The sequence below is a fragment of the Enoplosus armatus genome, chromosome 1 (assembly GCF_043641665.1).
Source record: "Enoplosus armatus isolate fEnoArm2 chromosome 1, fEnoArm2.hap1, whole genome shotgun sequence".
Taxonomy (NCBI): Eukaryota; Metazoa; Chordata; class Actinopteri; order Centrarchiformes; family Enoplosidae; genus Enoplosus; species Enoplosus armatus.
The window spans coordinates 30,124,885-30,145,289 of NC_092180.1; the positions used below are offsets into that span (position 1 = coordinate 30,124,885).

General features: G+C 45.5%; 2 protein-coding genes across 2 annotated transcripts; both read left to right on the forward strand.

Annotated features, from left to right (window-relative positions):
• Positions 1-4,510: 4,510 nt before the first annotated feature.
• tssk6 (testis-specific serine kinase 6) lies at positions 4,511-5,842 on the forward strand. Its single transcript, XM_070903125.1, has 2 exons — positions 4,511-4,750; positions 5,135-5,842. The coding sequence occupies exons 1-2, from the start codon at positions 4,511-4,513 to the stop codon at positions 5,840-5,842; spliced, it is 948 nt and encodes a 315-aa protein (XP_070759226.1).
• An 8,068-nt stretch (positions 5,843-13,910) lies between these two features.
• On the forward strand, positions 13,911-20,171 carry hdgfl3 (HDGF like 3). Its single transcript, XM_070909669.1, has 6 exons — positions 13,911-13,994; positions 14,867-14,943; positions 15,600-15,738; positions 15,971-16,132; positions 18,227-18,361; positions 19,679-20,171. The coding sequence occupies exons 1-6, from the start codon at positions 13,911-13,913 to the stop codon at positions 19,703-19,705; spliced, it is 624 nt and encodes a 207-aa protein (XP_070765770.1). The 3' UTR covers positions 19,706-20,171.
• Positions 20,172-20,405: the final 234 nt, after the last annotated feature.

Sequence of the window (20,405 nt, forward strand, 5' to 3'; positions counted from 1 at the left end):
GTCATTCTGAGGGGTAATTACCAACTTACGTATTTTCGTCACTGAAGCTGGATGACAGCAGCCCGGTGTCGGGGGATTTGAAGATCAGATTCATTGTGGCTGGCCTCATTTGCATCCGTAGTCTTGCCCAGGAGTTGTACGTCGTGAATGCCTAATGGGCTGGAAGTACTTAAAAGATCCTGACCAGCATCAGAGAAGAGACTTCTGGTGTGGGGACTGGGATTTGCTTGTGTATGTCTTCATGTAATGTTGTTTTAAAGGCGTGGCACTGTGGTCACACTGTGGTTCGCTGGGTCAGTGGTGGTGGAGTTTTTGACAGTCGCATGGGAGCCGCCAAAGGGTGGGACTTAAGGAAATGGGGGCTCGCCCCGGGATATGAACCCGCGACCTCTCGTAAATACCCTGCTAAATTGAATCATTTTGATTATGCAAAAAGGACACCTGCTGTGTGAATACTTTATTTGCTCATACTTATGTGACCTTCCAAGAAAAGGGGTGGCGGGGGGGTTATTTCTTTTATTTATTTGAGACGTGTCTTGTGTAACTGCTGCAAAACACAAACGCTCATTAGGACGGCCGAGATCAAGCAATGATACCGCGTTATGTCCACAGTGCCCCGCCCTCGGTCTGAATGATGGCAGCTGGATGGATAACTGGTGAAATCGTGGCTGTGGTTTGGTCGTAATGGCTGTGACTGTGACACATTGGTACATAATGGATGCAACACTAACTTACATGCCGGGGGTTGCTTTGTGTGCGGCGTGCGAGTACTTCCACAAAACGTTCAGATGACTCTCCTTCCCGGGGCTCCGTACTCACTCAGTTTATCAAGTCCAGTCAGAGCTGCGAGGAAATGTGAAAAAAACAAAGAAACTAAAAGTACATTTATGAATATTTACTCCTGCAGTCTGTATGGAGGCGCAGTCGACGAACTCTTTGAGGTAGTTTCAGTGTGTCGTAATAAAAACCCAAACAAACATGCCGCTGATATTTCAACCCGACAGTTACAGTATTCATGGTCGGTTGTGACTTATTATCCCAGTCCGGCCTGGACACATGACTCTTATGTCCCTCGCGCGTATATATACACCAGAACACACACACACACACACACACACACACACACACACGTAAGCACACTGAAGCCATGCTCAGTGGGCTGTAAATCCAGTGTGAGCGGATGTGAAAAGTATCACTGGCGTAGTCACACACACTCTTACTACGGGCAGCACCGTGGACAGACATCCATACCAGATGCCGTGTGTGCCCTGGGCTCCGAGGCATCACTACGAGGGGGGAGAAGCCAGTACGGGGAAATAAGCACCTGTCATGTGCCAACTGAAGTGTTAAGTGCACAAATTGTGGAGGCGAGGGTGATGTTTCCGCAGGGGTGACAGCTCTGGGTCTGGGTGCCATGTCAGGCCCTGGCATATCATGCGGAGCACCCCCCCTCCCCACTCCCCCCCACCCCTCCAGCCCACCCGCGGCCCCACCGCTTGCCGAGGGGCACAATGGCAACTATTATTTACTGGATGTCTGCCTCATTTCCTCATATTCATCCTGGCTGGCCATCACAAGGCCACAGGGGGTGTGTTGCCCCCCCCCCCCCTCTCCATCCACCCACCCACCCCTTGTGTCATCGCTGAGGGGCGGCAGTGGCAAAACAATCTCTGGCGAGCATTTAGATCATTTATTCAGAGCGCCGGGTGTCAGCCGCAAACCAAATTGCCCACATTTGTGTGCCGGGGTCCTCTCCTCGCGCCTCTCCCTTCAGGTTGGGCATGAAGGCGAGCCGTGGAAGGTGCATCAGGCTGGGTGTCAGAGGGCCTCTTCACAAACTAACACTAATGCCGCACGAAGGTCTTTCTGTGAACAGTGTGAAAGTGCGAAATGTATGATAAATTGAGCGTGCCAGGGGGGCTTTATGGCTGTGAAATGCTGTGGCTGGTCGCAGGCATTGTTATGACTGTGGCTATTTAGGATCATGGGAGTTGACAGTGCACTACTGGCAGCCATAGACGCCGGATTTATCAGGGTTTTGTGCACCAATGAACAGCAGTCACAGTGTGAGAGGAAAAACACAAAGTTTTAGAGCATTTGTGAATTTAACAGAACTTCAAGGACATGATTTAATACCGGCGGCCCAGGCTAATGCTATCAGATGAAAAGTTCCATCCAGCAAGATGACAGCACCTTAGAAATGCCTCTCTTTTCATCCGACCACCTGTTGTCAAGGTGTTAGCAGCTGAGAGATGGTGGATAAAGGAATGCGTGGGCGTATTCACAGACAAATAGCTGGTAGATAGATAGAAGGCAGGTAATCGTTTTGGGCTAATGGCTTTCCTGATGTTGAAATGGTGGTGCGCGACACACCGGCTCAGCGCTCCACAAACATCTGCAGGAGACGGATGAGAAGCATGTGAGCCAGCGCAGGGCGCGCAGTCTTGCACTTGTCCTTGTCTTTGCTGCCACCCGCAGTTCGAACTCCACCTGGAGCTGCTGCAGCACAGCATGGTGTGAAATGGCTACAAAGACGTCTGTGTGGACGTCAGTTAGTTCGCTTTTCTTCCTGAATACTCACACACATGACACGCACACACGATATACAGACATTCTTTTAGTATTTTAGTAATTACTCTAATCACACATTGCATAAATTACACACACGTTCACATGTGAGGTAGATGGCTGTTTCTTGTTGCCATCTGCTGGAAGACTTTATGAAACACAGTCCTCTCACACCTACAAAAAAAAGGATTCAGAAACAAGTCAAATGAAAATACTGATAAACCGATAGATACATCAGTTGACTAATTAATGAAAATGAATAAAGCACAAACATGTAACTCAACAACATTTTCAACGTAACTGCCGATGGCTTCAAAAAGACATAAAAATGAAAAGCAGTTTGTCCCCTTTCCACTACTGTCTAAGTGTTTCCTGTTTGCGTGCCTTGTTTTGGGAATAAGTGAAACAAAGGTGTTGTGTTCTCGAAGCTGTCTATATACGATCATCAAAATGACGTACAGCTGTCTAGACAGAAAATACCGCAACAAAAAAAAGCAAAAAGCAAAAATGTTCTTCAAGATGGCGCCGCGGATGGCTGCCTCGGTCTGTTGGAGCGCGTTGTTTTAACCTGGAGCTTAACGCTTCAAAGACAGTGGAGATGGCTGTAGACTTCAGGAAGAGCGCAGCCCCACCCGCCCCCATCACCCTGTGTGACTCTCCAGTGGACACTGTGGAGTCCTTCCGTTTCCTGGGCTCCATCATCAGCCAGGACCTCCGGTGGGAGCTGAACATCAGCTCCATCAGGACCAAAACCTCCCGCCACAAAAAACTGTTTCTTCCCCTCTGCAGTCAGAGGGGAAGAAACTGCCCCCCCCCCCCCCGAACACAAACACAAGTTATACATTATATTAACGTACATCACCCCTGTCCCCCCTGCGTTACATTAACGCACCCACCCCCTACTGGACACTTTATCTGGACACTTTACTTTATTCTGGTCACTGCACTGTTGTTATTTATCTTATCTTATTTTTATTCTTATTTTACCTTTTATATTCTACTTATTTGTTGTCAAAACAATAGCACCTTCAGACCACGGCAAATTCCTTGTAATGTATGTTACTTGGCAATAAACAGTTTCTGATTCTGATTCTGATTCTTCTGAAGACAAACCCACTCTTTTCAAATCCTGTCATTTACATCAGGTCGTAGCCTTTTATCCACATTAACCTACTGTGATGTTCTCCCTGCTCAGACACACTTCGCAACAGTTTGTGTGACCCGCACATGAAAATTCACAAAACACATAGCAACAAAATTCAATGTTCTTTTCAGGAAGACGGATCGCTGCTATTTGAACTGCTGCGCTGTAATCTTACGGGGAAACTCGCCGTGAATTTTCCCACCTTACACTTACTTTGTAAATGTATATAATAGCAGAACGACATCACAATCCCTGCTGTCCCTGTGTTCATACTGTACCACCAAACCAACAATCAATTCCTTTTCTATAGAATTTGCAGCCTGTGCATACGACTGATGCAACCACCTTCCTCGGCGTAGCCGCATTACAATTAACCCAAAAATCAGACATTTAAAATGACCAACATTAGATAGAAAGGGCTATGGACACCAGGGAGGGTCAACAAGCGTTATTAAGGTTCATAAATTGCAATAAGCATCACAAAGGCAGACGCAGAGATGTAATCAATATCAATTCCACAACATGTCAAACATGTTTAGTCTGCGGGATGGTGAACTGTGTGTAGCACATTACCTGAAAGACCTGAGTTCAGTGAAGATATTTCAAAAGTTGCACTGTTGCTTTGTGGGGGAAAACGCATCATTTACGTTACCTACAGTTTGCGCGCAGTTCTGTTGGAGAGTTCTTAGAATCATCGTTTCTAGAAAACGATGTCATAACGCTAAGACTCTATGAAGTGTGCCAATCTGACCAAAGAACCACATCAGGTTCTGGAGAGAGTTCACTAACGGTACATCCATGGAGAGCCGCGGTTATATATTCAGGAGCAACCTGGGGGAGGGCATGTATGGCAAGGTTGTGAGTGCGTACTCGACCCGGCTGAAGAGAAGGGTCGCCATAAAGGTTATAAACCAAAAAAAGGTCAGTTCTAGTTACCTGGAAAAGTTTCTGTCTCGGGAAACGGAGATCATCAGGTCTTTGAACCACCCCAACATTGTCAAGACTCTTGACGTCTTCGAGTACAAGAAAACAAGCAAGGTAATAAAGAGTTTTGATATATTTTCTTAATCATGATAGTTAGGGTTAGGGTTACTGTGCCAAAGACGGTCGAGGTTGTTCGCCTACCTACCATTTATTCCCTCACTTCAATATTAAGGATAATTGCATTTTTAAGGTTCCTTTCTATTTTAACAAACTTTCAAATTATTCACAAAGAAAAAAAAGTTATTAGTACAAAGTGAAAATGAATTATCATCAAGTAAAGTGAGGCAGAGAAAATAAAACAAGAACTGGACAAAACATATAAAGTAGGCACGGAAACAAATACATTCGTTGGATAAATCACTCAGAACTTTTTTCATAGACACTTCAGACCAACTTTACATGAATCGTGAATTTTACGTTACGCTTTTGCACCTCTAGGTCTATGTGGTGATGGAGCTCTGCGTGAAGGGAGACCTCTTGAAGCACATCAATGTCAAGGGGGGCTTACCTGAACATTCAAGCTGCAGGCTTTTCACGCAGCTGTGCAAGGCGGTGCAGTATCTTCACAACAGAGACGTGGCCCACAGAGACCTTAAATGTGAGAACCTGCTGCTGGACACTCATTACAACCTTAAAGTTTGTGACTTTGGGTTCAGCAAGAGGCTGACTTACGCGGACGGGCGGACAGTACTGAGCGAAACCTACTGCGGCACCTCGTCCTATGCAGCACCTGAGATTTTGAGAAGTTTTCCGTACGACCCCAAAGTGTCTGATGTGTGGAGTATGGGTGTTGTGCTGTATATGATGTTCTATGCATCAGTGCCCTATGAAGCCACCAGCATCAGGAAGATGGTGGAAATTCAAACGCAGCATAACATCAACTTCCCAAGCATTCCGTCTGTTTCGTCTGAGGCAAAAGACCTTATCCGAAGCATTCTGCACCCTGTTGTGGAGCAGCGGATCACGATCAGCAACATATTACGGAGTTCCTGGATTATGCGGGAAGGGAGAATGGAGGACAGTGGTGAGACCCCCACATCAAACGATGGCCCTGTGCAGGAGGGACCTCCAGATGAAAAGGCCAAAGTAAATGAGAAACTTTCTGGAGACAATTCAGATCCAGGGCCGTCCAAAAACCTTAAATAAATACATTCGTTAACAAATGAACCAGAAAACAACCAGCTGCAAAGTGTTTCCTCAATTGTATGCGTGACGTCCCTCCCACTGTCTTGGCGGCTGTCCTAGCCAGGGCTTGGACTGGCCATCTGGCAGCCCGGTGGGCTGACGTGCCTCTAGAGCCGACACAATTGTCTTTTTTTGTGTGTGACCAGCCCATAAAACAGGTAGACCCGGCCCCTGTGACACATCTTTAAACCCCTCTCCCTTTGGGCTCAGGGCCTTCATTACATGCTGAGGGGGGGGGGGGCTGCAGTAGTAGCTTCAGCATAGACATGAAACACACAGAACCATAACATACAGCGGTGAGTGAGCAGGGAATGAGGTGCAGGTGAGCAGGTGACTGCAGTGCTGATGAGGGAAATGGGAACAGGTGTGTGGATGAACGAGGTCTGGAGAGTTGAAGGAAAGAACATGTTCCTGGGGGAAGTGAGCGGGGGCTGGAGACACTCCATGTTTACCTCTAATTTTATCAAACTCTCAGGTTCTTTAAATCTTACCTTAAAATGTCAAGCGACACACACTTGCCCTTGTACTCTCGTATGGTTCCTGTGTGGAAGACGTGGATTTGGTTGATTTTGCTGTCTCTGACACTGAATTTGCTCCCCGCCCCCCCCCCAAAAAATTCATTCTCTGTCCCTCGTCCTCCACTGCCTCAAACACATTTGTTAGTGCCAATGAATACCAGGGCCTCACCAAAATCTTCTTCTTCGCCATGGTTGAATGGAGACATGAGGAATTAAAAAAAAAAAGAGACAAATGTAGGAAGGCAGAGCAGAAATAGAAGAAGGATAAAGATCAGTGTACGATCAAAGAAGCACGTTTTTTGGTTTTTATATTACCATCGTGTATGGCAGGGACTGTAGCCGGCAGTAGCGTCTAGCAGAATCATCGTTTATATTATTGGTGGTTCCATGACTTCAAGATTATCACGTGTGGTCATGTCGTGTCATGTTTGGCCTTCTTCTCCTTGACACCAACCCTGTGGCACCGTCCCGGATCCGCTGGACCTATTTTCACTCCTAATCGCACCGATACCAGATTGACTCAATAATCAGTTGAACTGTTTGCCTCTCCCCCTCTTCAGGTAGATTGGGGAATCGTGTGTTGTTTCTTCTCATTCCGTTTTCTTGACCGTCCATCTCCATTCTCCCAAGTATTTGAGCTATTTTTTTTCCCCCCCAGAGAATTGATTCTCCGTTCTCGTGAATCGATCGCCTTGGTTTTGCATGCCGGAGATGCTCGACTCTCCTGGAGCTACGCACGCGTGCTTCTCTCAGATTCTTCTGATCCTTCTGACGTGAAAAAGGAAGAAGACGAGACTGCAGCAGAAGAAAGCCAAACATGACAGGGCCTTTGGTAAATTCATCCATAGCTTTGACTGCATGTCGAATGGCCAGCATTGTTATGGCCAGTTTTATGTTTGTCATCTGTTTGGATTTGGATCAATGTTGACTGCCGACTGCCAGTAAAAGAAAGGGACTCATTTTAAGGTATTTTGCTCCAATATAGTGCATCACAGGGAAACTATATTTAAAAAGGCATCAACGACTGACAACCAGGTGGTTTCGGCGATCCCCTGAAGTTTCCTGTGACACCATCTTCAGGCCAAACTTGGCATTTTCGCCGTAGTAGTGGTGAGGCTGTAAGGATGACCAAGTTGCATTTGTTCAGTGGTGCTGTAATGAGCGTTACAGCCAGTCTTTTATTGGGGTGCATATCTCTGGAAATAATTGAACAGAGACACAGAGACATTCAACGGTTTTAATAATATTGCATAGTTCAACTGAATTTTTACCAAACCAGGGGAGCTGGTGCATCTGTACGGCATCCCTCTCAAGCATTTCCAGGGGACAAAGAGCATGAGGTCTGCAAAAAAAAACAAAAAAAACAAAACAAAACGTGAGCATGGTGTTCGCTTGCTGCAGTTAAAAGCTCTGACACAGTCCTTCTGGTTATTCCACTCGTAGCTTCAGTATTTGATTCATGTAACAGTTTCATTGACAGGAATGACTTAAGTGGCTATTGGCCTACATTTCTGCACCACCATACTGTTCTGGCTAAAACGTACCTTTTTCAATCTTAGTTGTCCTGTGTCTGCAGCCGGATGGGAGTAGACTGAAAAGTGGGTGTAGGGGGTGTCCAGGGTCATGTGGTGAGCGCCACGACAGGGCAGCTTGTTCTTGTCGGAGAAAGACAGAATGATGAGAAAAACAGAAGGCGCTGTAGAGTATTACCGATTGAACGATGCTTTTGTAAAGCAGTAACAGAAGGTGGGGGGCAACAGGGAGCGGGAGGCGGCGGAGAGTCTTTACCATATAGAGTGTTAGGAATAGGAGAGAAACGGGAATATGGTTCGAGAGGAAGGAGTTAGTGGTGATAAACTATTACAATCCATGCAAACAATTAGAGTTAAGTACACTAGAGGAAATTGAACAGAACTAATGTTGCGTGGTGTGGGCACTTTAATGCACATAACGCTTTATGGGGAAGTGAAAAGTCAGACAACAATGGACAGGTTGTAGAGGAGGCACCAAATGGAGGTTTGGTGCGTTTAGATGTTTGAACAGGAAAGAGCCTTCGTTGGACCTTACACTTGTTTCTAATAGGATTGCCCTAAAGTGTGGCTGAGATATGTATGCAGAGGGTACCACAGGAAGTGACCATCACTTTGCAAGATAAATGCTAAATTCAATCCCGGTCAAAGGAAACACAAATGGGTGTGTGAAAAGGCTAATTGGGAGAAATCTACGGGCGAAAGTGATAGCTGTGTAAGACGGATTCCGGAGGAGACCAAAGACAGACAACCTTTGAAAATGAAATGACAGAAGGTATTAGAAGAGCAGCGCCAACTGTCATGCATAAAAGTGAAGGACGTTCAGAGAGGAGAGCGGCGCCGCGGTGGGGCAAAGAGGTGGCGAAGAATCGGAAAACATTCAGCATTTCAGAGTAATGAAAAGAAATGAAAAGTGATTGAGCTCAACAAGCTCGGGCTCAATAGTGAGCAGGACGATAAGACGGACAAAAAGAGCATATTGAAGGAAATACCACAACACAACTGGAAGGAACTGGAATATTTTAATGAAAAGTCATTTTTGTTGTGTTGCGTGTGTGTGTATAAATGTAAGTTGTTACTCTCACATAAATCGTACATTATAACAAAACGTTCGATGACTAATAAAAAAGCGCTGCCTACAGTCTTTGTCTGTGTGCCGAAGGGCCCGACGGCGGTATGTGTGTGGTGTGTTCGGCTTTCCCTGGTGGCCCCCGATTGAGTGACACGGCACCAGAAAACAACTGGAAGAAATGTTGCCAGATTGGGTGATTTTCACACAGACACACATACGTATGGCCTTCCGAGAGTAAATCTCGGCATGCTGTCCGCTAGGTGGAAAAGTCGCGCCGTGCCACTGACTGCACCTGTAGGGGGATATGGGGGAGATCAAAGTGACGTCTCCAATAAAAAAAGAAAGCTGAATCAATGGTAAAGACGTTTGGTAGGATTCGCAGCTCCCACAGATGAAGGAGCAGAAGATGTTGAGGTCTCACAGAGGATAGATAAATAAAGATAACACAGAGGACAAGCTGTGCAACTCAAGAGCCCCCAGGGAAGGATGAAAAAATATGTTGTATGATGTTAAGACATTTGAGTGAAGAGGGACTCCAGACGCTATTGGTGCTGTATAATAAATAAAGTGTGGGAAGAAGGGTGGAAGGAGGTGGTCAGAAAGCAGCAGGTTAAGATGCAAAACTATAGACCTATAGCCTTGACACCAGATATGTGTAAGTCAATGTATTGCCTAGTAAATAAAAGACTAATGCACCTTTTAGATGGAAAAAAAATATGCTACTTACCAAAGTGTTACCCAGTGTTGTGTCTGGAGGATGAAATAAGGAGAGCACAAGTTAAGAATAAGTCTGTAGTTGCCGTACTCTTTGATGTAAAGAAGGCGTATGACATGTTACGGAAAGAAGATCTTCTAATCAAGTTGAATTCTAAGGGAATAGGAGGAAATATATTGAGCTGGATATGGGGATTCTGAATGGCAGAAGCATCCTAGTTAAAGTAGGACTAGAAATGTCCAGTAAAAGTGTGGTGGAGAGTGGAACTCCCCAAGGGCGTGTGATAAACCCTATTTTATTTTTATTTTTGATTCCTGGGGGTTTCACTTTGATTCCAGATTAACAGGGAGGGATCACATTAAAAAAAAAAAAAAAAAGTCACGGAAAAATGCAAAAAGTCCTTAAATGTAAGAAGGTGCTTAGCAGGATTAGAGTGGGGAACACACACACAACATCAGTTTATGTTTCTCTGATCAGGTTGGAATATGGCAGTGTGGCATGTGGGTCAGCATCAATCAGTGCTGTCCGAGTTCAAGCTGAAGCGCTTGGAGTATGTGAAGGGGCTGTGCGGACGTTGCCAGTGTGTGCACCGCAGGTGGAAACTGGGGAGATGCTGTTGAGGTCACACCGCAGGCAGCTACTGGCCGACTACTGGCTGGGCCTGCAAGGACATGGGGAAAATCACCCAACAAAGCAGGTGGTGCAGGAGTGCTGGGAGAGAGGGGTGGCACAGGCCACAGGCTTTGGCTGGGTTGGGGGATTACTGGCAAGTGATATGGGGGTAGTCCTGCCCTGCAACACTGGGGCCATCTGTACCAGTATGGCTGCTAGGGACCTCGAAAGTTGATCTGGAGTTACTTGAGGCCAGAGTGAGGAATAAAAAAGGTTGACCTATTGACTGTATACTATTGCCGTGCAGAAAAAGGAGCATCTTTTGATTTTCACAGACTTGTCAAAGGATCCAGCAGCAGGTGCATCAGGAGCTCCTGTGGTAGTCCAGAGGGTGAATGTCCAGATTTACAAAAGAACACCAAGTTAGTCTTTTTTAACTGTAAAAGTTGTATCACGTCTACATACGTTGTTTTAGTTGCTATTTTACGTGCTGTTTTCTTTAGCAGGGATTTAACCATTTTAATGCCAGAGCTCGACCTCCCCACATCTCTACCAAAACTAGTCCCCCCCCAGTTGCAAGTGCACTGTCACTGCATCCTGGGCCCAAGACGATTGTGATCGGTTAAGCACGAGTTGTTTGGCTATGGGACTTTTATCCTCAAACTGTTCACGGTAAAATGTTGACTTGTTGCGTGGATAAACGGCCACAGATGTGTGCAGCCAAAAGAGAAGATTACTGGCACTGTTAATCCCAGCGACTCCTACACTGGCCTAATAAAAAGGAGCCGTCCACCTGGTGCTGGTCCCCCTAAAGAACAGAAGGCGCTGCCCAGGTCCTGCAGTTTTTTAGAGGACGAGGCACCAAAGGAGGAGGATCGCTTCAACAGGCATCACCGGGAAGAGCTTGAGAAGAAGAACTAAAGTGTATTTAGTTGTGTTGTCCACCTCCAGGGCCTTAAATAGCAGGCACCTTCATCATACCAAAGGCCCACTCTTACTATGTTGTGGGCAATGCAAGGGTAGCCACCATTCCACACTATGGAATACCCTGTAGGAGGGTATACAGCCTTTTAGTTTATGCTACTGTTCTTCAGATGTCATACACAGACACAAGGTATCTCAGGAAGGTGTGGAGGAACCGGCCCCTTGCCACCACAATCTGCCCGCAGTTGTATGGAAGGGAAAGAGCTTGATGTAGTCCTGGCCACTGTGTCCGGAAGGGGTCTTGACACTTAAATGGCACCCGCAGATGGCACCCACACACCTCAAAAAGACGGGGCTGTTGGCTGACTGCTGGAAGCACTGCCCAACCTCCCCCAGTTTACCCACCTCACGCCGAAAGAGCGGCAATCTTTCCAACACCCTTGCGGACCAGCCTGCAGACCGTGGCTCTGGGAACTTGGAAGGCCCGGGACATCGCGCTCTGATGTTAGTCAGCGTGCCGGCCAGTAAGCGGTTATCAGCGCGCCACGTGGTGTCCCCAGGCCTGTCTTTTCTCGGGTGGCAGACACCGCATCAAGGCCTCCAAGGAGCCGCGGCTGAGGCAGCAGTCATGCGGGAGGTCTCATTCCCCTTCAAAGTCAGTTTGTAGCAGTGTTTGTAGCAGCGTCTGTCTGCAGCCACAACCAAGAGGAGTACCTGTACCTTATATACTGACGATTTGTTAATTGCTTAGCTATGGGCTGGAAATTGACTGCATTGTGTATTGCGTTTAGAGGAGTGAGAAATGGATGATCAATCATATATAGAGTATATATATATATTTCTAGAGAGAGAGAGAGAGAGAGAGAGAGAAGAATATTCTTTGTATAGATAGACAGACATGAGTGTGTTTGTGTGTATATAATATATATATCACTCAATCATATATATATAATATATATCACTCTTTATTGTATAGTCAATTTCAACATTCGTAGTGCTTCACACAATAAATTAATAAATAAATAAATTTGCCCCCTCAAATGACACCAGAATCTGATATGGCTCAATAATGATAACACAGACACTTTTCAAGTCTGTCTTGAAAACAATATTCACCTACTCACAGGTTTGTAATCATTCCTCCTGTCCATACATGCCATGAGATGTCCTCCTAACATGCTTTCAATGTAAGTAATGGGGTTTTGTGTACAAATAAAAGTATAGCTGAAGCTTATATGAAGCTTTTGCAGTCAGAGCGCATCACAGGGTAGGGTCTTTTTTCTGCCTGTTTGGACTGCCTTCTCTGGTTCTGGCCTTTGTCTGCCTCACCATCCCACAAGCCTCTGGCCCCCTGGTCTTGTTAATAAACGACCTGTACTGCATCGGCCTATGCCTCAGCGGTCTGCGCTTGGGCCCTATTCCCCCCCGCGTGCCTTGCCGCCCTGCTAGAACAGCCGTGCCACAGGTTAAATGTAGTTCCTTTGGAGCTGCACGTTTCCAATCCAGTCACTGTGAGAGAACACATGCGCTGTTGAACGTCCCGTGGCGTTAGCAGAACACTGTGTTCTGGTGCCACGAGAACACAAAAGGGCGACTCTTCTTCTGAAACAAGACAGCCCAGGTATTGCTGTAGGCCTGTCGCTTCAAAGATCACCTGGCTGAAGTTGTGGCCGACAGTCACACCAGACCTGCCGCTAGCCAATTGGCAGCGGCAGGTCCAAAATCTCAAATGCAAAACACACATATTTTTTCTTTTTATTAGAAAATTAATTTTGTCAGATGGAGGGGGATGCAACATGGCATAGGTGGGTGGGCACGGGTGAGGGGGAGGAATTCCTTCCCAGGCAGTAAGAACAGGAGGAATGATTACAGCGAGCACAAATGGACTCAGAGGGCAGAGGGCGTATGGGCCCCTTACTATTGTTTAAAGTTGAAAAGTTGTTAACCTGTCCTTTGAGGACCTAAACTCAACCGGCCACACACTCATAGTGCAGATAACTGGTGTGAAATCAATCAGCTTAAACCATCATGCAATGGAATGGGTTTCTGATATTAATACCAGTACGTAGGTCAAGTAAAGTATAGCTGGAGCTGAGGAAAGGATCAGGTGCCTCAGCTGGCGAACATCACTTGGGAGATGCTTCCACCAAGTGGCTGCCAACGGTCATTGAGCTGTGGGATGACATTTAATCAGACATGGAGTTACATGTCTGATTAGGAGCTGGAATGCGCGTTTATTTGTGCACGTGTTACATCGCACGTTACATTCTGTGTTTTTAGTATTCGTCGCATTCATTCTTGGATTGCTATATTTTATTTTGAGCGGAATGAATATTTAAACGCATGTGCGTCAGCGCTGCTTTTATTTCGAAGGCCGGAAGTTTGATCTTTCCCATTCTGAGAGACTTTGCGCTTCTTACAGGTACCCTACTCCAACTTAGGCCATTCTCGATTACGTTTACACCTGTGTCTGTGCGTAAGAGGAGAGCCCTCTTCCAGGCCCCGTTTTCCGCGTTTTTTTAATTATTTATTTCCGTGTAAACTGCAGTCTTGATATAAAAACATTGATGGTCGATAATTTAGCCCTGCGCTGAGGGCCCCGGGGAAGACTGCGAAGGATTATAAAGTCACCTCAGAGCTCCGTTTTCCATCCAGCGACATGGCTCGACCACGGCCGCGGGAATACACGGCAGGAGATTTGGTTTTCGCTAAGATGAAGGGATACCCGCACTGGCCGGCGAGGGTGAGTGTGGGATGCAGCCGGGTTTGGGAGCACCATGCAGCCGCCGCTCGGCTGGGCGAACAGGAGGGATGCTACGGTGCCCCCACCCCCCCCTTACCCCCCGAGCTCGGCTTGGGGCTGTCTCCTCAGCCGCGTTTGGTCTGCGTTATCTCTGTTACAGACGGCCAGAACGTCTACATGAAAAGCCTTTGTTTTCCGCCAGGGTTGAGTCAAAATGTAGACATTTTAAAATTAGGTGCGTGTGTGTGTGTGTGGAGGGAGGAGGAGGGGGGGCATAACAGGCTCCATGTTCTTAACACGCTCTCTGCTCCATGCAACTCTTCCTTGAGTTGTAACGCAATATTTCATGCTAATACATTCCGCTAATTAGTCCCAACGAGGGATTTCCGGTAAATGTTAGCATGTAGCCGTCACCCAGTTGACCTCAGGTAACCCGCAGCGCCTCCGTCTCCCAAACTACCACCGACGCTCCCGTCTCATTTCCACCGGTTTCTGTCGTGTATTGTACACCGTAGCCAGAGGACGGCCTCCCCAATTCAAGTGGCGCACACGGGGCCGTCGTGTCATGACTTAACTGTGGACTTCCACAGCGTAGTTGGGGGGGCGGCCAGGCAGGCTCCATTTGTCGCCTCTCCCCAACAAGTCACAGTGAGCATCTCTCTCTCTCTCTCTCTCTCTATCTCTCTCTCTCTCTCTCTCTCTACCAAATTGCACTGAGGGGTCGAACCGACTCACTTTTCTTTTTTAGTTCAGGGGCCACAACAGTAGCCTACACGTGGTTTAAGGGGACGCGGTAGACGTCGGAAGATCTGTCTGTGTCTGAAGTACTGGCATTGTGTCCTGTAACGGTTTCTGTCTCCCTGTCCCGTCAGATCGATGAGCTTCCAGAAGGGGCTGTCAAACCGCCTGCCAACAAGTACCCCATCTTCTTCTTTGGGACCCATGAAACGTAGGCACCCCCCCCCCCCCACCTTTTTTTTTTCTTTTTCTCCAGGATGTGCAGCATTCCACTTACACCTAATTTAAGAGGAGAGCAGCAGTAATGGGGGTGTGATTCAGTCACACCATATTGGAACTAGCTGGGTATTGTTTGGAAATGTTTTGCCAGGTTCGAGCATGAAAGTTCATTCCTGACCTTGGAATAATAATCACTTTGACTCAGAGCTCACTGGCATTCTCACACATCTCATGGCCTTCACCCCCCCCCCCCCCATTCAACAAAATGTGATCAACTCCTCAATACATCAGTGTTAGATGAAACATTTTAAAGTCAAAGAAGCAAATAATAAGCAAACTAGCACCAGTGCTTGACAAGTTTTGATACTAAATGCTGCAGACGCTTTTCTGTCAGCACTAAACCATTGTTGAGGTTTGACATCCAAAGCCTACGCATAGGCAAACACTTCTTTTAAATAAGTGGGGGTTAAGCTAGGGTTTTAACTTTGTTATTTATATCATTACGTTTGAAAACTGGAATATGTAAACTTCCAGTTGTTTTGTGTTTACTGCTGAATTGTACTCACACATGGGGTTTTCCAGACTGTTTTGGTAGTAATAGTAGTAGTAGTCGTAGTAGTAATAAATGTCTCTTTCCCCCTTCTTTAGTGCTTTCTTGGGCCCGAAGGATCTTCTGCCCTACAAGGAGTATAAAGACAAATTTGGCAAGTCCAACAAGAGGAAAGGCTTCAACGAGGGCCTGTGGGAGATCGAGAACAACCCCGGAGTCAAGTTCACAGGCTATCAGGTCAGTTGGCAGTCTGTTGTGCCTCTGAGTCCGAGAGAAGACAGAGGTAGAAAATAAACGTGGTGGGCAGAGATGCCAGGAAGGCTTGATGCTCAACAAAGCCACACTGTTGCCTCGCCAAAACTGCAAGACGCAAAGGGCTGTGAGAAAGATCGATTCAGTCGTCTTAAGTTGCCATCTCACATTTATAAACTCTGATTTGATTTTGCCAAAAAACATATTTTGTGTACAGGCCATCCAGCAACAGAGTTCATCAGAAACAGAAGAGGGGGGAAACACTGCCGATGGCAGCAGTGAGGGCGAGGAGGGCGACTCTGTAGAGGAGGAGGATGACAAGGAGAAGCTGAAAGGAGACAAGACGGGATCCAAACGGAAAAGGACAGCCACCTCCAAGGTACTTTTGCTTAAGATGGGGAACGTACTAACACAGGAGCACCGAACATGTTGTGACAATGACAACCAGCCTGAAAATGTTTCAGCCATCAGTTTAGATGGCTAGATTTTAGGAATTTAGATGTATGATTTTGTGGTACAGGGAAGAAACAAATCTATCCGTGAAGACACACAATGTCGTTTGTTTTGACTCGGTCGTTCCTGGAAATAGAAACAGAGGCGGGACTGGATTAACCTACCACTAGAAAAAGGTCCCCATCAAAGGCACCGTTTCCTCCGGTTTGAGTAATGAAGTGGCCAGCTGTTTCAGGGAAATCGGAAAACACAGAGCGATGAATTAATGCATTGTCGGTTTTTGTCTTTTCATGGGATTTGTTAACAGTAAGAAAAATGTAAAGTAACGGCAGCTTTATCCTCCAACATATATATATATATATATATATATATAAATAAACAGTGTTTAACAAATGTATTAGACCACCACCCAGTGTAAGGTGTTTGCCCCCGCTGCCCTAAATGAACAGTATTGCTGATGACCAAAATATTTGATGTCTCTGTAACGGTCAATCCACCAGTATGTGCAAGCCAAGCTCTTTAATCAAAATGATATCTTTAATGCTAAAATAGAATTATTGTTATTATCCATGAATTCTCAAATTTACTGTTTTACAAAAAAAGCAGAAAAAAATAGTAAAGCACATTATTATTTTTCGATTGAGATGCCAAATTACAGTTATTTACTTGCATTCCTGAAAAGAAACATTTCTTTTAGTGGTTGCAAAGAATGCAAGCTGTTATCAGGGCCGAAGGAGGTCATATAAAATATTAAGATTTTTGGTTAATATATGTGAATAAGGACTATTTAGTTGTTTCAGTTTGTTATTTTTAGTTTGAAACAAGTTTTTGACAGATTTCTAAAATATTTGTGTTTTCTCGTTTTTTATGACAATTTGTTAAGCACTGTATACCTGATGCATATTTCCAGGGGGACATGTAAAACCTGTGAGCAGCGCTTCAGAATTTCAGTGGGACACCTAGCTGTTCACGGACACAATATTGGCAGTAAAGAGGTTTGAGAATCCCAGTGAAGGATTTTTTAAAGTAGGGCAAGATTTCTTCAGTTTTTTTTCACTGCTCAAAATGACACTAGAGCTTCACCGTGTGGCGTTTCTCCACAAACATGTTTCTCGAACAAACTCTCTTCCTTACTGTATTCATGACGCTGCTCTCCTCCTGTTTGACCTTGCCTTTATTTTGGGAAAAAAAAAAAAAAAAAGGCTTCCTGGTTTGAAGGGATGGAGTGCTGCAGAGAGACGGGCACTGCCACAGTGTGTTACTGTATCAGTGCATAAGCCATTGCTGCTGTAAATGGAAGCAGGTTGAAAAAGTCACACACACACATCCTGCTCCTCACTTAGCAACCACTGTTGCCTAGCAACTGGGCTCCACTAGGCGCAGCACATGTGGTGCATCCGAAGGAATGTGGTGCTGTTGGGGAGTAGTTTTGCGGATGTGTGTGTGTGTGTGTGTGTGTGTGTCCTGTCACATCATTGAAACACTGTGTGTGTGTATGTACAAGAGGAACATGAGGGAACTGGAATCTCCTCAGCCAAGAAAAGATTAAATGTGTGTTTATGGGGTGCTGGGGGTTCATTTGGTTCATCAACCCCCCCCCCCCCCCCTGCACACACACACACGCAAGCTGACCAATGCTGAAATGATTGAATTTAAAAATGGAGCTCTTGAAGCATTTAGCCTCTCATAAACAATTGATGACTGACGCTTGTATTTTTTGGCTGGACCTCAGGAGGGGGGGGGGGGGGGGCGCAGCCCTTTAGATATAAAAGTCTGTCTGTGACTGAGCGAAGTTCGAAGTTCATCATGTATCAAATGATGAGGAAAAACATTACTTGGCACAGGGGCACTATGCGCAGTAAAGCCGTCTAAGACTACTTTGTAGTGTGAGTGGTTGTTGTCCTCTCCTGTGTTGGTGTATCCTTTGCAAAGCATGCGGTGCTACTGACATTCTTTTGTGAAAAACGAATATTGACACTCAGCCCATGTTCCCACATCCTGATCTGTGTGTCTGTGGCAGAAATCCTCCAAGTTGTCGAGGATCTCGTCTGGAGAGGATGACATGGAGAAGGACGGGAAAGATGACGACCAGAAGAGCGGCTCAGAGGGAGGAGACCCCGACAGCGACATCATCCAAAATACCACTGACAGTAAGGTGGGATTCATAAACAGGAAGTTTAAAAGTTCCATAATCCCTTGCTTCAGATCTCACAGTGAGTGACTCTCTGATTTTTCTGATCTGAAAGGATTTAGCATTTCCTACCTTTTTGTAAAAAAAAAAAAAAAATTGCAAAGCAGTTTTTTGAGGGTTACTTTGCAGTAAATCTTGAATGCTGAAAGGTGGCAGGCAAATAAGACTCATAAAATCAGAGCACATTTGCGTGCAATCCCGATCATGCACACACTGGTTTCTGAGTCTGCTCTCTCAGTTGGCCCCAGCTGCTTTAGCTTCTGAGCACTTGAGATCGCAAGAGGACGCTTGCAAACCCTTTTTGATTAGCAAGCTGCAACAGGATGGAGCAGGCCTAGTCCGTACTCTATTTTATAATATTATTACCATGAGCAAGCACTTGGCGACATGTGTCTGAATCACTAGTTTTTTGAATCCCACATGGAGTCAGATCAGATTACAGTGATCACAACCACCCGATATCAGACTCATTATATTTCTGAGGGCACCGTTCCGCTCAGAAGTGACAGTGAGCCTCATTCATAAATGTAGTGGTTATAATTATCACCATTATAGTGGTTTTAGTAATTGTCTTTGTTTAGAAGGCATTCACAAAAACGCAAAAAGACGAAATAAGAAAACCCTACAGCTGGTTCAGAAAACCACGCTAGAAATAAGCACCGCTCTGCGTCTCCATCTGGTCTTTTCCAATTTCCCCTCGCATCCTCAAATAATCACGATTCTGTCCTCCCTTGTGAACAAATCTAATTCTGCTCTTACAAATCCGTGCCTGTACGCTCTCAAAGGTTGACTTGCAGACTAAGTAGCAATAGAATTGGTTTTGTGCTCTCCCACATCTTTTGTGGTTTTATGTAATTATTTTACATAAAAACAGAAGCCAGCGGCCACAAGAGGCTGTAATTAGACCATTTTGGCTGCACTTGAAAAAACAACCCGGCGACTAGTAGAGCACATGTTACTGTCACCAATATTGTCAAAATATAAACTAATCCACCTCGTAGGCAACAGTGAACAAGCTTCCATTACTGCAGTGGCATCTCCACTGTGTACAACACCGAAACGTATGTAAAGGATTTGACTCTATCACCACTTTTGCCAAGAAATCCACAAGCCTGCCTGCTCCCTCGTGAGGCCTCAAGTCAGGAGGTGGAGACCAAAACGGAGCTAAAAGGAGAGAGAGAATATTGGACTTACATTCATTCATTCAAGTGGCCACAAAAACAGAATGCTAAGCATGACAATGCTAATAATAATGTGACTCTTTATTACTGTGTCCCCCAGAACCAGCTGCTCATAGAAGAACATTAAGTGAAGAAAGCATGACATGGAAATCATTCTTTGTAGCTGTGATGTTGGAAAGGTGAATCTCCATGATTTCTCATCAGCACCATCTACTGGCTGCCATCGTCACCTCCACTTCTGTGTCGGACCTCCAGTACGCGTTCGTATGAAAGATGCACCCATACTTATACTGGTACCAGTCGTCATGTGGATGCCAGGGTATAACTGGGCATTATGTCACACTGTTTTTTCAGCGCTTCAACTTGATGCCAAGGGCCGTGTCAGAAATCAAAGCCAAGAGTCGTCTTGAACTCTCTAAAATAGACTGATTTAAGATTTTTAATCACTTTTACCCAGAGACTCTGAATGCTTGTAAGTTTATATTGTTAAATAAACAAAGTATAGGATATTTAAAGGGGCATTAAGTACTTGACATTTATCATGCTCTATTGGCGACCATTAGGAGTTGTGATAACATTAGCTGTGTTTATATGGACCCTGTTTTTTCTACTAGGCTCAGACTAATAGCCCAATCAGAATGAAACGGTTTGAAATTGTAAGGTATACCCATTTTCATAACATTTGTGACATTTATTTGTGAAGCAATTGGTGGGTGGCTCCCTTTCCCCCTTTTGATAAGTGCTAAAGTAGAACGAAATCTGTTGTTTCACTAGCAAACATAGCAGCAAGTGTCACCTGTTTTTCCAAACGTTTGCCTGTTTTGGTC